The sequence below is a fragment of the Enhydra lutris genome, unplaced genomic scaffold, assembly GCF_002288905.1.
Source record: "Enhydra lutris kenyoni isolate GAN:26980312 unplaced genomic scaffold, ASM228890v2 scaffoldscaffold28, whole genome shotgun sequence".
NCBI classification, from domain to species: domain Eukaryota; kingdom Metazoa; phylum Chordata; class Mammalia; order Carnivora; family Mustelidae; genus Enhydra; species Enhydra lutris.
In genome coordinates, this window is record NW_019154112.1 from 16,779,524 (window position 1) to 16,796,677 (window position 17,154).

At 34.4% G+C, this 17,154-nt stretch overlaps 1 protein-coding gene across 1 annotated transcript in view; it reads left to right on the forward strand.

Moving 5' to 3' along the window:
• LOC111152227 (eyes shut homolog (Drosophila)) overlaps window positions 1–17,154 on the forward strand; it is a 1,631,332-nt gene that overhangs the window by 1,177,536 nt on the left and 436,642 nt on the right. The window contains 1 exon segment of the mRNA XM_022510634.1: window positions 8,155–8,384. Within this exon segment, the coding sequence (XP_022366342.1) occupies window positions 8,155–8,384 (230 nt within the window).

A 17,154-nucleotide genomic window follows, 5' to 3' on the forward strand; every position in this document is an offset into this window, starting at 1 on the left:
TGCTGTGAAGTGTGTAAACCTGGCGATTCACAGACCTGTACCCCTGGGGGTAGAAATATATGTTTAAAAAAATAAAAAATAAATAAATTTAAAAAAAAAGAAAAAGAAAATTAAATTATATGTCCATATAATCTAGGTAATATATTTGTGCAAAATGGAACACAGAATGATTGCCTCTTGAGAATGGAGTGGTATTGGGTTGGTGAGAATATGAATGAGTATTCTTACTTTGTGTGCTTCTATGGGATTAGAGTTATTTGGTATTATTTCTTTAGTTAGATATATGTATAATATTGATAAATTCATGATGTCTAGAGGAAGCCAAAAAGAAATTTAGAAACAGTATCTTTGGAACTTAAAGGAAGTTCCTTTGTGTATTACAGAAAGAAAGGAACAATTTAAGGTAAAAGTGCACTTTAGGGAAACCTAGCATATGGAGGGCATGAAGCATGAAATATTGAAAAAAAAAATTGCACTAAAATATGGTTAAACATATATTGGACATCTATTAAGGCACTGGAGACAGATAAAACTGAAAATAAGATAGAACCAAATAACAGAAGGATGTATATTTTCAATTGGAATTATTTTTGTCATGGGAGTAATTTTATAAGATGAGAAGAATGGATTAAAGAAAAACAGGAATTAAAGTCAGAGATACTGAAAAGAAAATATGAACAAGTAGAACTAGCAGAATGCATAAAAGATACTTTACTAGTTTTTAGAAGGGGTGGGGGAGGTTTAGAATTTGAGATGTGGAAAAGGAGAAAAGGAAAGAAATCCAGAGTTTCTGATAATTCCTGATATAGCATATTGTCCTAAGCATTAATTTAATTCCAATCCAGTGTTGGGCTCTAGAGTCAAGTTTAGGACAGCTTGCATATTCTCTGTGATCAGGAACAAATCCCAGTAGGGCTGACATAGGAAAGGAGAATCAGAATCTATCGATGAGAGTACAGCTCTTCAAAATTACCAACGCTATGTACTGAGAAAGGGTGGCTTGGAATGCCCTGGAGTTAGAAGTCCTGCCCAACACACAGCAATACTGTGAATATCCATTATGTGATTATGCTGTGATCTAAAGAACCTTATCTATAAACACATAATAGCTAAAAAATACAAAATTGTGAGAATGAGAAATGTATTTCTTTAGTGAGGAAAAATTGGACAATATGAAACAAGATCTTTTAAAATCCCACTATTATGTTAATAGTGAATTAATTTACTTATCTTTTAAAATGTTAAATATTATTGCATTTGTTATAGAATATGATTCTTATTGAATAATGTTACACTAAAAAAAGAAGAGTAGAACTTGGAATTAATGTTTTCAGATTGATTATTCCATGTACAATTTGTTGTTTTGATATTTAATTTTTATCTTGAATGGTAAATGAGAATTTTACATGTACTAACAGTAAATTTACATTTTTCCACTTTTGATTTAATTATGTTAAATACATATTTTTAAAGATTTTATTTATTTATTTGAGAGAGAGAGAAAGCACAAGTAGGGAGAGCAGTGGGCAAATGGAGAAGGAGATGCAGGGTCCTTGCTGAGCAGGTAGGCCAATGCAGGGCTTGATCCCAGGACCCTGAGATCACAACCAGAGCAGAAGGCAGATGCTTAACCAACTGAGCCACCCAGGCGCCCCTGTTAAATACATTTTAAATAGCCAACATTTTTCTGTGTTTTGCTTTCAGGAAGAATTCACTGGGACTAATTATTTTTGAAATTATCAGATCAAACTAAAGAAAACATGAATTTTAGAGCTAGTAGACAATGCTGACAATTTAAAGGTTTTTTTGTTGTTTTTTTTAAAGAGGAAGAGAGGGCGTGGGGGAAAGGGGGAATCTTAAGCAGACTCTACACCCAGCGTGGAGCCCAAAACAGGGCTTGATTTCACAACCATGAGATCATGACCTAAGCTGAAATCAAGAGTCAGATGTTTAACCAACTGAGCCACGTGATGCCTCTTAAATAAAGTTTTGAAGATATTTTTCAATATGTTTAAAGCTCTACTTGATATCATGATGCTCTCATGATTTTGAGAGTTGAAGGAGTAATTAAATTCTTCCCTGGGTTTATTCCTATGAGCTACCACCACTAAAACATGACTAACTGTTGTCAGTTATCCGGTGTGGGAATTGAAGTCCTGACCACTAAAAAGCTCCACAGAAATACTACAGTTTCGTGTCTTTATATAGCAGGCAGTCTTTTGGACATGTGAAGTATTAATAAAATCTACAAATGAGGAATATATTTTAAGTATGTAAATAGTCACACAACCCTAGTAACTATAAAAGAAAGGATTAATCATTTTGTGTTAAATACAACTGTCTTTATGGCATAATATGCTAGAACAAATTCAAAACAAAATTGTGAAAAAAACTTGCTACATATATGACAAAAAGTGAGTTTCTTCAATATACAAAGAACTTAAATAATCCAGTAAAACATCTATACAACTAATAAAATGTCAAAGGACATGAACAGGTAGTTCACACTTGCAAGATAAATGAAAAATAACATCATGAAAAGAGTTATATTATTGTAACAAATCATGACAAACTGAGTGGCTTAAAACAATACAAAAATATTTTCTTACAGTTGTGGAGGTCAGAAATTTTGATATCAGAGTCACTGGACTAAAATCAAGGTGTTGGCAGGACTGCAATTTTTCTGGAGGCTCAAGTAAAGAATTCAGCTTTTAGAGGCTGTCCACCCCTTGCTAGTGACCCTCTTTCATCTTCAAAACCAAAAATAGTCAGTTGAATCTTTCTTGCATCGCATAATTTTGACACTGACTTTTCTCCCACCAACTTATATTTTTAAGGACCACTTGTGATTACATTGGGCCCCCTGGATGTATCTAGGATAATCTAGGATAGTATCTCTATTAAAACCAGCCAATTAGGGACACCTAGGTGGTACAGTTGGCTAAGCACCGACTCTTGGTCTCAGCTCCAGCCATGATTTCAGGGTCATGAGATATCAGGCCCTGTGTGGGCCACACTTAGCACAGAATCTGATTGGGACTCTGCCTCTCTCCCTCTGCCCCTTCGCACATCTCTCTCTGAAATAAATCTTTAAAAATAAAAATAAAACCAGCCAATTAGCAACCTAATTCCATCTGCAACCTTATAACATACATATTCATAGGTTTCAATGATTAGAATGTGTATATATTTGGGGGGGACCGTTATTCTGCTTACCATACTTATGAATAAAGAAATGTAAATTGAAATAACAGTTAGTTGATAGTTTTTATGTAACTTAAAGATTTAAAATTCAGTAAGAAAACCATTGGCATGAGTATGTTGTAAATTGCTACTACATGAACTATAGTAATTATTTTAAGGGAAATTTGTCAAAATCCACAAAAAAACTTAAATATACATAACACTTGTAAGAATGTATGATCCAATAAGGATGTGGAGAAATTGGAACTCTAATATTTTACTAACAAGATTATAAAATGGTAAAAAAAAAAAATTATAAATGGTATAGCCTCTTTGGAAAGTAGTCTAGCTATTGCTCAGAATGTTGAACATAAAATATGTGATCCAGCAATTCTACTCCTAGATATATATCCAAGAAAATTGAAAACATACATCCAGACAAAAGCTTGAACATGAATGTTCATAGTTGCATTATTCAAATAGACCAAAATTAAAAACTGCTCAAATGTCTGTCAAGTAACAAATAAACAGGATGTGGTATATCCATATGAGTGTTAAAAAGCAATAAGGTTTTGTTACATGCAAAAGCATGAGTTTACCCTGAAAACATTATGGCAAATGGAAAAGCCAGTCACAAAAGATCCCATATTATGATTTCATTTATATGAAATGTCCATAACAGGCAAATGTATATCTACAGAATGTAGGCTGATGGTAGGTAGTGGGGAGTGACTGCTAATAGATATGGAGTTTCTTTTAGGGGAGACAAAATATAAAATTAGATTATGGTGATGGTTGCACCACTCTGGATCTACTAAAATTTATTGGATCTTGCGCATTAAATAGGTATACTCTGTGTCTATAAATTATATCTCAATATAGCTATTAAAAGGAATGCATGACTGAGATAATAGGGAAAAAACTTGAAACATCTTAAATATATTAATTCCAATCTGATAGGATTAATGATGTATAACCAAACAATATAACACTTTGCCACTTTTAAAAGGAGAATGAAGAACTATATCTAGTGATAGGGCATCCTGCTAAGAATTATTTTTAGGTGAAAAAGTAAAGAAGTCAGCATATTCTAGTAGTGAAAAGATGAAGTAAAATGTATGTTTATACTACTATTCTTGATTTTTAGAAAAGTATATATATTATTTCTACATCAAGTATGTCTTTTATTGCCTAGATTATAACATTTATTTTACTGCTTTAAAAAAATATAATTACAAGTTCTGAAGCTTTGCTTCCCCCTACACTGTTAAGAGCCACAAACTCAAGATTCCTCCAGGTGATTTTCTTTCCTTTTAATACTTCATTATAATTTAAAAGTTACATTTTTCAGCTTACAAAGCAGGGCTTCCAGGGTTCACCTTTGTAAGTGAGTCTATTCCTTCTTCTAAGAAGTGGAAGCCAGACAAATGTCTGCTGAGCAGTGATGAAGTCAGCTGACAAGCAAAATCCCTCAGGCTAAAGCAATGTGAACTGCTTGTTGTCTGCAATGCAAATGATTCTGTAGAACTTTCTGGAAATGGGAGAATGGCAAGAATGAGACAAAGAGTGGAGTGTCCTCCTTTCTTGTTCCACCTACAGCTTCCACATGATTTGCAATCACTGTCATATCAAGGTGCCTTTCTCTAGGGATCTGACTTGATTTTGAGTAAAAGCATATGATTCGATCATTAATTCATTCAGAAAAAGGTCATTAGATATTACTACTTATTATAGCAATGACTGGTTCATCACTATATCTTTGTCCAAAGATACCCAAGAGTTAATCAAGCAGATTCTTTATACTTACTATTTTAGATAGTAAATCAGTATTTACATAAGAAAGGCAATGAAGTTTTACAATATTGTTAATTTAAAAGACAATTTTGAACACCCTGAATCTTGATTTATTTCTAAGCTCTCATACATTTATAATTTTTAGAATTAAAGTAATTATAACTAAGTGCTCCTTTTTACATTGCTAATTATATCAATATGACCATCATCTATTTTGGTTTAATAAATGTCCACGTTTACTTGATATTTTTAACTTCTTATGTGAAAATAAGCTAAAATGTTATCAGAAGAAATGTTTGTTTCTTTTTAAATATATGAAAAATTGAATCAAATTTATTTTAGTTCTAAAACAGGTAAATAACGGGGCACCTCGGAGGCTCAGTCAGTTAAGCATCTGCCTTTGGCTTAGGTCATGATCCTGGGATCCTAGGATGGAGCCCTGCATCTGGCTCCTTGCTCAGCAGGAAGTCTGCTTCTCCCTCTGCCCCTACCCTCTGCTTGTGTGTGCACTCTGTCTCTCAAATAAATAAATAATCTTTTAAAAAGTCAGTAAAATAAGTAATGATTGATATAATTTATAATTTAAGAAAAATACTAAACATCAAGGACTATTAATAGTAATATATCAGATACAAAATTTGACCTTAATAACAGAATATGTCATATTGATGCTATTTTCAAAATTTGATTTATGGTCCTGATGTTTTAATTGATGGATCAGCTAATAGTAATTATTTTTGTATAATCAGTTAGCAGCTGAAATGTGCAACATACTGGTTTTTTTCAGGTGAGACATAGCCTCTCTTAGCAACTACTGAGGAAGAAAGAAGTAGTGACATTTAATTCAGTCTAATTTATTCCTGAAAGAGATGATTGACTGCAGTTCATGAAGTCAATAGCAAGAGATAGACAAAATGGTGAAATCATTCAGAAACAGTAAAGCTAAAAATCAAATTATCAAATTAGAAGGTGGAATACTGAGTAAAAAAATCCCATGAACTTCAAATTAGCAGTGCTTGATGAAAGTTAGCTTAAAGGGACAAACTTACATTATGTGCAAATGGGAAGAACTATGTTAATCTAATAGAATGAAATCCAAGAAAATTGATTATAAGATTGCACCAAAAGTGTTAGAAATTATATTATTTATAAAACTAAAGAGCTGTGTGTAGTGGAGTTATGAAATTGATTCCCAAAATAAAATTATTTTCACTTGCTATTATTCTTGTTATTACTATAGTACATTGCATATGTACAAAAGTTATCCAAATTAATTTATAAAATATTTTTTGGAGAGCCTACTTAGGGATAAGTATTTTTATCTGGGATAAAATGAAGAAAAGAGCAGAGATGATCCTTCCATTCTTTGTGGAAATTGCATTCTAGGAGAGAGGAGACAGTTGGGCTTAATCATAAACACAAATATATAGCAATAACTTGTGATAAATACCATAAATAAGAATTTCAAGCTGCATAAGGATTGTAAAACAAAAGAACTGACCACATTAATATAATTTTGGTAAAATGTTTTCATAAATTATCTTTCTTCAGCTTTTTTTTATTCTAATAAGTTGATATGGGTATATACAGGAGATGGCAAAAATAACTTGTCTTTAAATATCAGTCAGAGGATATCTTCAAACTGACTTCTTTTGTGCAGGTTTTATCTTTATGACAATGTACAAAGTAAAAATTTACTTAGTTAAGTAGTTATTTGTATAACAGCAAGATTTTTTACATTAAAAGGATAATTCTCTTAACGATTGCATTAAATGAAAATTCCAAAAACAGTGCTTCCAAACAGTGTATAATACTCAGGGGTACTCTGAAGGCATTAATTCAACAAATATTTATAGAATTTTTACTATGAAGAAGGAATTCTGCCAAAATGAGGAATTTTTTTTTTAAAGAATTTATTTATTTGACAGAGAGAGATCACAAGTAGGCAGAGAGGCAGGCAGAGAGAGAGAGGGAAGCAGACTCCCTGCTGAGCAGAGAGCCCGATGCGGGGCTCCATCCCAGAACCCTGAGATCATGACCTGAGCCGAAGGCACAGGCTTAAACCACTGAGCCACCCAGGTGCCCCAAAAATGAGGAATTTTTGTGTGGAGGAAAGATTGAAAAACAGTGACCAGTGTTCATCCTGGCTGAAGAGGCTCTCCATAAAATAAAAAATATACTCCAAGCCAGTGGAAAATATTCTAGGAGTGGTACAACAACATATGGAATTTTAGAGATGAAGGAAATGCCAGTATCATCTCAGTGAACCAGGAACAATGAAGTAGCTATGTGGAGGAAATAATACAGATCTTGACTTGGCATGTTAGGTGAAATTTAGATAAGAGAGGAGCAACAGTGCAGAGAAAGTATTTCAAACAAACTACCAAAACTCAGAAGGTTTGGAGTTTTTAAGGAATAGTAATCTCATTGGGTATGAGAGAAGTTAAGGTACTTATTAGGGATCACAATAAAATAGGCTGGGAACCAAAGAAGAAATTCATTATCAAGAGGCTTTGAATGTAAAAGTAAGGAACTTCATCTTAATTCCAAGGGATTTTGTTTTTGCAGCATTATTTGAGAAGAAGAAAAAAACTAAGCTGGTAGTAAAATCTGTGGGAAAAAAAATTAGGGAATTACTTATAGGCATCCATCAGGTACCTCTTAGTCACTTTTAGAAATGAATACAAGTCACTTTGAAGAACACATATTTGTAGTAATAAATATAGAAATGAAATCAAGTTCAAGCAGTTTTACCACTAAAATGTAATGTGGCCTAATTTCTTGATCTTCGGTTCATGAGGGTTAAAATAGCCAAAGTAGAGCTATGTTTAGCCAAATTCTAATTATTTTACATAAGAGAAATGACTCTTAGGCTTTGGGATTTGATTCATCCAGGTTTTTTATTACTTAAAAGAAATTAACTTAGCTTCTTAGAACTACATAGATTGACTACAACTCTGTGATCCATCTAGGGTCACATTCTGTAGTTTAGGCATTTTCAACATTTATAAACCCATCAACTGAAAAACAAACATGATTATTCTGTTTGCCCTCAGTTAAACTGTGCATGCCTATTGTTTTTATTTCGTCTTATTTTAAATCAAAGTTTCTGTTATTTCTGTTTAAATTCATGTACTTTTACTTACATTATGTTTTCTGATCTTTTTATAAACCTAGATACCAGGATTCTACTCTGTCTACAGTGTCCTCTGTTGCTCCTTCTGGTATAACAGAAGGGGTTGGCTCCCTATGGACTTTCCTCAGCTCCCCTCTTGCAGTGCCGTCCACGTGCCAGGAGGATGTGTGTCACAATGGAGGCACTTGCCATCCTGTCTTCCTCTCCAATGATATGTTCTCATTCCACTGTGACTGTCCACTACATTTTACTGGCCGTTTCTGTGAACAAGGTAATCAATCTTCATTTATTTTTAAAAACTTATACAGAGGGTATAAGAGAATTGCAACCTTATTGTACACATTGACAGATACTCGCACAAACAAGAAACATCTGTATAATTTTATTTAAAAATGAATTCTGATAGAACACTTTTAATTCAGTATTACAGAAGCAAACCTAAGTTTATTTTTCTCCATTAGGGTTGTTATTCAAAATATATTTTCAGTTGTCACACAAAACAAGAGTTAAAGTTGAATGTAGTGTTACTCATATATTTCTTCTGAAATTACGGTATAGTCCATCCGTTGTCACCATAAAAACAATTGAGTTCTACTTTATACTATTTTTGTTGCTTAATTGTTAATCAGATCATTATTTTTTTGCATTTCATAAGCAAATCCTCACATTTAAGTTATTTTGGTAAGAAGAGTACATTATTTTTTGATGTTTAAGAATATGGTTTTAGTATTAATGGAGCTATTTATGAATCAAAAGAAAACTTCCCTGTTGTCAACATCTAATGGCCTCCTAAGAGTCTCTCAGTTAATTAAGTTAGTTAATTAAGCAGTGTTGGGCAATTAGAGCCAGAAATGCCCTGGGCAGATTACAAAGGCATTAGGTCATGATTGTATGTCCCTACACTAAGAGCTGAAAAGTGACATTGTTTTCTAAGTAAAATTAATCACTTGTTCTAAATTGGGTAGGTGAGGTTGTGTATTGTCATTGGATAATGATTTAGATGGCAGAGAATTTCATTATTTATCCATGATTGTGTTAAGTATTTCCTTTTTTAAATATAAAACTGTAGGACCTCTGGAAGCAAACTCATAAGTACACATAATATGTTATTCAACTCTTCTTGTCAAATGACATTGTATGAGTGTATGTGTTAATATTCAGTCAAGTAAGCAAGTAAATATAGTAAAAGGCATGGAAATGTAAACATGGTCTGTTTTCATGCTCATTATATAAGTATTATGTGTCCGTAAAGTCTATTTTTTAATTGTAAAATGCTTTTGAAGACACATCACTATTGCTTGATTTTTTTATTGAATATTTCATATGTCTGCAAAATATGAGAGTTGTCTTCTACTACGGTATGAGATCATTTATATTACCTTCTGTAAGCAGAGTTCTAGGGACATAATTTGGATTGTAAAGCTCTTCTAGATCCACACTTACCCATTTAAAACTCTGAGAGGGCTTTTTCTTTTCTTAGTTTCATGCTAGGTAGAGTTTTAGAAAAATACCCTTCTTACCTTTCTTGAATTATACTTCAATTTTTAATGTTCTTTTTAATCCAAATTTACTAATGATAGTAAAATTGATGTTACAGCATGAGGAGTCCTTAGTTATTGGCTATGTCTCCTGGTCAGTCACACATGTTGGACTATAAATGACCTCCAGCCATAATCCTTTTCTCTCCTACAGCATCCTCAGTTTTCAACCCTTTAACTCCTTACTGAGTAGTTTTAACACTGCTGCACAGACCTAAACTTTCCTCCAGAAAGAGAGAAATCCAGGTTTATTTGGAGTTAAACCCAAGACTTGACTTAGGTTAATTGTATTTGGTGTTTTGGATGGCAGAATATAGGAGACTGACCTCAGGAAAAGAATTGGGAATCTCTATTCTGTATTTGTTATTGAGAATATTTTATTTTTTCCACCATTATTAATAATCACTTTCTACCTTCTACATTTTAATGTTTTTCCTGTTGAATTTATAATATTTTAAAAACTAATAATAAAATGACGTGTAATACAAAAATTAGGTAAACCACTATGTAGTATTTACTTCTAAGTGCAAAATAATCAGAAGCTGTGACTAATTATTACGAGTTGGAGGGTTTTTCTTAAGAAACTATAAGTCAGAAATACCTGAGGTTGTGTGATACTCTAAACAAAATTCAGTCAATAGAACTGTTTTTTAGATTATCAGTTATTACAATATTATCTGTGATTTTGTTGTTCTTACCTCCATTTTTGGGAAATATTTCAGTATAATTTTTAGAATATGGTGTAATATCTCTAACTGTAAAAATTATATTTATTTTTAATGATTTATCCCTTTTAATTAACTACTTTTTCTCTTTCCAAGAAAGCTAAGAGCAGGTTTGTGTTTTCAACGTAATTCTCTAAATATAATTCATACTGGTATGCATTTTACAATCCAGACTGACAGATGATGACTGGTGCCTAAGGCCCATGATTCAAGAATTTGGTGCCATGATGAGACTTTTTATAGCATTATCTAAATTGGCCAGATTCCACAATTTATTTTAATTAATTATTTTTAGTAACATAAAATGTATTATTTGCCCCAGGGGTACAGGTTTGTGAATCCTCAGCTTAAACACTTCATAGCACTCACCATAGCTCATACCCTCCCCAATGTCCATAACCCAACCACCCTCTCCACACACCCCTCCCCCAGCAACCCTCAGTTTGTTTTGTGTGATTAAGATTCTCTTATGGTTTGTCTCCCTCTCGATCACATCTCGTTTCATTTTTTCCTTCCCTACCCCCCAAACTCCCCACTTTGCTTCTCAGTTTCCTCATATCAGGGAGATCATATGATAATTGTCTTTCTCTGGTTGACTTATTTCACTCAGCATAATACCCTCTAGTTACATCCATGTTGTCACAAATGGCAAGATTTCATTTCTTTTGATGGCTGCATAGTATTCCATTGTGTGTGTGTGTGTGTGTGTGTGTGTGTGTGTGTGTGTGTGTATACATACATACATATATATAACATCTTCTTTATCCATTCATCTGTTGATGGACATCTAAGTTCTTTCCATAGTTTGGCTATTGTGGACATTGCTGCTATAAACATTCAGGTGGACATGTACCTTCGGATCACTACATTTGTATCTTTAGGGTAAATGCCCAGTAGTGCGATTGCTGGGTCATAGGATAGCTCTATTTTCAACATTTTGAGGAACCTCCATGCTGTTATCCAGACTGGCTGCAGCAGCTTGCATTCCCACCAACAGTGTAGGAGGGTTCCCCTTTCTCCACATCCTCTCCAACATCTGTCGTTTCCTGACATGTTAATTTTAGCCATTTTGACTGGCGTGAGGTGGTCTCTCATTGTGGTTTTGATTTGTATTTCCCTGACGCTGAGTGGTGTGGAGCACTTTTTTATGTGTCTGTTGGCCATCTGGATGTCTTCTTTGCAGAAATGTCTGTTCATGTCTTCTGTCCATTTCTTGATTGGATTAGTTGTTCTTTGTGTGTTGAGTTTGATAAGTTCTTTATAGATTTTGGATACTAGCCCTTTATCTGATATGTTATTTGCAAATATCTTCTCCCTTCTGCCAGTTGTCTTTGGTTTTGTTGACTGTTTCCTTTGCTGTGCAAAAGCTTTTGATCTTGATGAAATCTCAATAGTTCATTTTTGCCCTTACTTCCCTTGCCTTTGGTGATGTTTCTAGGAAGAAGTTGCTGTGGCTGAGTTCAAAGAAGTTGCTGCTTGTGTTATCCTCAAGGATTTTGATGGATTCCTGTCTCACATTGAGGTCTTTAATACATTTTGACTCTATTTTTGTGTGTGGTGTAAGGAAATGGTCCAGTTTCATTCCTCTGAATGTGGCTGTCCAATTTTCCCAACACCATTTGTTGAAGAGATGGTCTTTTTTTTCCATTGGACATTCTTTCCTGCTTTATCAAAGATTAGTTGACCATAGAGTTGAGGGTCCATTTCTGGGTTCTCTGCTATGTTCATTTGATCTGTATGTCTACTTTTGTGCCAGTACCATACTGTCTTGATGATTCCAGATTTGTAATAGAGCTTGAAGTCCAGAATTGTGATGCCACCAGCTTTGATTTTCTTTTCCAACATTCCTCTGGATATTCGGGGTCTTTTGGCTACTAGCCCTTTATCTGATTTATCATTTGTGATTATCTTCTCCCATCTGTCAGTTGTCTTTTCGTTTTGTTGACTGTTTCCTTTATGTGCAAAAGCTTTTGATCTTGATGAAGTCCCAATAGTTCATTTTTGCCCTTGCTTCCCTTGCCTTTGGTGATGTTTCTAGGAAGAAGTTGCTGCAGCTGAGGTCGAAGAGGTTGCTGCCTGTGTTCTCCTCAAGGATTCCGATGGATTCCTGACTCACATTGAGATCTTTCATCCATCTGGAGTCTATTTCTGTGTGTGGTGTAAGGAAATGGTCCACTTTCATTCTTCTGCATGTGGCTGTTCAATTTTACCAACACCATTTGTTGAAGAGACGGTCTTTTTTCCATCGGACATTCTTTCCTGCTTTGTCGAAGATTAGTTGACCATAGAGTTGAGGGTCCATTTCTGGGCTCTTTATTCTGTTCCATTGACCTGTATGTCTGTTTTTGTGCCCATACCATAGGGTCTTGATGATGACAGCTTTCTAATAGAGCTTGAAGTCTGGAATTGTGATGCCACCAACATTGGCTTTCTTTTTCAATATTCCTCTGGCTATTCGGGGTCTTTTCTCATTCCATATAAATTTTAGGATTATTTGTTCCATTTCTTTGAAAAAAGTGGATGGGATTTTGATAAGGATTGCATTAAATGTGTAGATTGCTTTAGGTAGCATAGACATTTTCACTATATTTGTTCTTCCAATCCATGACCATGAAACCGTTTTTCCATTTCTTTGTGTCTTCCTCAGTTTCATTCATAAGTGCTTTATAGTTTCTGAGTATAGATTCTTTGCCTCTTTGGTTAGGTTTATTCCTAGGTATCTGATGGTTTTGGGTGCAATTGTAAATGGAATCGACTCCTTAATTTTTCTTTCTTCTGTGTTACTGTTGGTATAAAGAAATGCAACTGATTTCTGTGCATTGATTTTATATCCTGACACTTTACTGAGTTCCTGTACAAGATCTAGCAGATTTGGAGTGGAGTCTTTGGGTTTTCCACATATAGTTTCATATCATCTGCAAAGAGTGAGGGTTTGACTTCTTCTTTGCCAATTTGGATGCCTTTAATTTCTTTTTGTTGTCTGATTGCTGAGGCTTAGACTCCTAGTACTATGCTGAATAGCACTGGTGATAATGAACATCCCTGCTGTGTTCTTGACTTTAGGGGAAAAGCTCTCAGTTTTTCCCCATTGAGAATGATATTCACTGTGGGTGTTTCATAGATGGCTTTGATGATATTGAGGTATGTACCCTATATCCCTACACTTTGAAGAGTTTTGATCAAGAAAGGAGGCTGTACTTTGTCAAATGCCTTTTTAGCATCTATTGAGAGTATCATATGGTTCTTGTTCTTTCTTTTATTAATGTATTGTATCACATTGATTGATTTGCAGATGTTGAACCAACCTTGCAGCCCAGGAATAAATCTCATTGGTCATGGTGAATAATCCTTTTAATGTACTGTTGGATCCTATTAGCTAGTATTTTGGTGAGAATTTTTGCATCTGTGTTCATCAGGGATATTGTTCTGTATATCTCCTTTTTGATGGGGTGTTTGTCTGCTTTTGGGATCAAAGTAATGCTGGCCTCATAAAATGAGTTTGGAAGTTTTCCTCCCATTTCTATTTTTTGGAACAGTTTCAGGAGAATAGGAATTAATTCTTCTTTAAATGTTTGGTAGAATTCCCCTGGGGAGCCATCTGGCCCTCGGCTCTTGTTTGTTGAAGAGATTTTGATGAGTGCTTCAATCTCCTTACTGGTTATGGGTCTGTTCAGGTTTTCTGTTTCTTCCTGGTTCAGTTCTGGTAGTTTATATGTGTCTAGGAATGCATCCATTTCTTCCAGACGGTCAAATTTGCTGACATATAGTTACTCATAATATGTTCTTTTTTTTTTTTTAAGATTTTATTTATTTATTTGACAGACAGAGATCACAAGTAGGCAGAGAGGCAGGCAGAGAGGAGAAAGCAGGCTCCCCACTGAGCAGAGAGTCTGATGTGGGGCTAGATTCCAGAACCCTGGGATCATGAACTGAGCCGAAGGCAGAGGCATTAACCCACTGAGCCACCCAGGCGCCCCTCATAATATGTTCTTATAATTGCTTGTATTTCTTTGGTGTTGGTTATGATCTCTCCTCTTTCATTCATGATTTTTTTTAATTTGGGTCCTTTCTCTTTTCTTTTTGATAATTCTGGCCAGGGGTTTATCATACTTATTAATTCTTTCAAAAAACAGTTCCTAGTTTCGTTGATCTGTTCTGCTGTTCTTTTGGTTTCTATTTCATTGATTTCTGCTCTGATCTTTATTATTTCTCTTCTTCTGCTGGGTGCAGGCTTTCTTTGCTGTTCTTTCTCCAGCTCCTTTAGGTGTACGGCTAGGTAGTATACTTGGGGTCTTTCTTGTTTCTTGTGAAAGGCTTGTATCACCATATATTTTCCTCTCAGGACCCCTTTGCTGTGTCCCACAGATTTTGAACAGTTGTGTTTTCATTTGTATTTGTTTCCATGAATTTTTTACAATTCTTCTTTAATTTCCTGGTTGACCCATTCATTCTTTAGTAGGATGCTTTTTAGCCTCCATGTATTTGAGTTCTTTCCAACATTCCTCTTGTGATTGAGTTCTAGCTTCAGAGTATTGTGGCCTGAAAAATATGCAGGAAATGATCCCAATCTTTTGGTACCAGTTGAGACCTGTTTTGTGACCCAGGATGTGATCTATTCTGGAGAATATTCCATGTTCACTAGAGAAGAATGTGTATTCTGTTGCTTTGGGATGGAATATTCTGAATATATCTGTGATGTCCATCTGGTCCAGTGTGTCATTTAAGGCCTTGATTTCCTTGTTGATCTTTTGCTTGGATGACCTGTTTCAGTGAGGAGGGTATTAAAGTCCCCTATTATTATTGTATTATTGTTGATGTGTTTCTTGAATTTTGTTATTAATTGATTTATATAGTTGGCTGCTCCCATGTTAGGGGCATAGATATTTAAAATTGATCTTCTTGTTGGACAGACCCTTTGAGTATGATATAGTGTCCTTCTTCATCTCTTATTATACATTGGCTTAAAATCTAATTGATCTGATATAAAGATTGCCCCCCAGCTTTCTTTGGAAGTCCATTATCACAGTTAATTGTTTTCTACCATCTCACTTTAAATCTGGTGGTGTCTTGGGTCTAAAATGTGTTTCTTGTAGACAGCATATTGATGGGTTTTGTTTTTTTTAACCATTCTGATACCCTGTGTCTTTTTATTGGGGCATTTATCCCGTTTGCATTCAGGGTAACTATTGAGAAATATGAATTTATTGCCATTCTATTGCCTGTAAGGTGACTGTTACTGTATTTTGTCTCTGTTCCTTTCAGGTCTACTACTTTTAGGCTCTCTCTTTGCTTGCAGGACCCCTTTCAATATTTCCTGTAGGGCTGGTTTGGTGTTTGCAAATTCTTTCAGTTTTTGTTTGTCCTGGAAGCTTTTATTCTCTCTTTCTATTTTCAATGATAGCCTAGCTGGATATAGTATTCTTGGCTGCATGTTTTTCTCATTTAGTGCTCTGAATATATCATGCCAGTTTTCTGGCCTGCCAGGTCTCTGTGGATAAGTCTGCTGCCAATCTAATATATCTACTATTGTATGTTACAGACTTCTTATCCCAAGGTGCTTTCAGGATTTTCTCTATGTCACTAAGACTTGCAAGTTTTACTATTAGACGATGGGCTGTGGACCTATTTTTATTGATGCTGAAGGGGGTTCTCTGTGCCTCCTGGGTTTTGATGCTTGTTCCCTTTGCCATAACAGGGAAATTCTCTGCTATAATTTGCTTCAATATACCTTCTGCCCCCTCTCTCTTTCTTCTTCTTCTTCTGGAATCCCAATTATTCTAATATTGTTTCATCTTATGGTATCACTTATCTTTCGAATTCTCCCCTCATTGTCCAGTAGTTGTTTGTCCTTCTTTTGCTCATCTTCTTTATTCTCCATCATTTGGTCTTCTAAATCTCTAATTCTCTCTTCTGCCTCATTTATCCTAGCAGTAAGAGCCTCCATTTTTTATTTCACATCATTAATAGCTTTTTTTAAAATTTCAACTTTGTTAGATTTTAATTCTTTTATTTCTCCAGAAAGGGATTTTATTTCTCCAGAAAGGGTTTCTCTGATATCTTCCATGCATTTTTCGAGCCTAGCTAGCACCTTGAGAATCATCATTCTGAACTCTAGCTCTGACATATTTCCAACATCCATATTGATTAGTTTCAGCTGTCAGTACTGCCTCTTGTTCTTTTTTTTTTTTTTTTGCGGTTTTTCCAACTTGTCATTTTATCCAGATAAGAATATATGAACAAGAAACTAAAATAGTAAATTGGTGGCAACGACCTCAGAAAAATGTATGCTAACCAAATCAGAAGAGATCCAAAACTGGGGGAAGAAGAAGGTGGAAGGAAATAAAAGTAAAAAAAAAAGAAAAATATAATATATATATATATATATATATTAGACTGATGAATAGAGCAGAGCCACCCACTTGATTTTGGGTGTATTTTTGTTTCTTAGAAGAAACTAATTTTAAAGAAATTTTAAATTTTAAAGAAAGAAAAATATATGTGTGTGTGTGTGTGTGTGTGTGTGTGTATACGCACACATATATATATATGTATATATATGTATATACACATTCCTTTCTAAAAAGGAATTGATAAGGAATGTATGTTGATAAGGAATGTATATATACATTCCTTTCTAAAAAAGGAATTGATAAGGAATGTATGTTGATAAGGAATGTATATATACATTCCTTTCTAAAAAAGGAATTGATAAGATTAGTTGGTTGGAAAAAAAAAAAAAAAAAAAAAAAAAGGAGTGGACGTGCTCTGGCTGGAGACT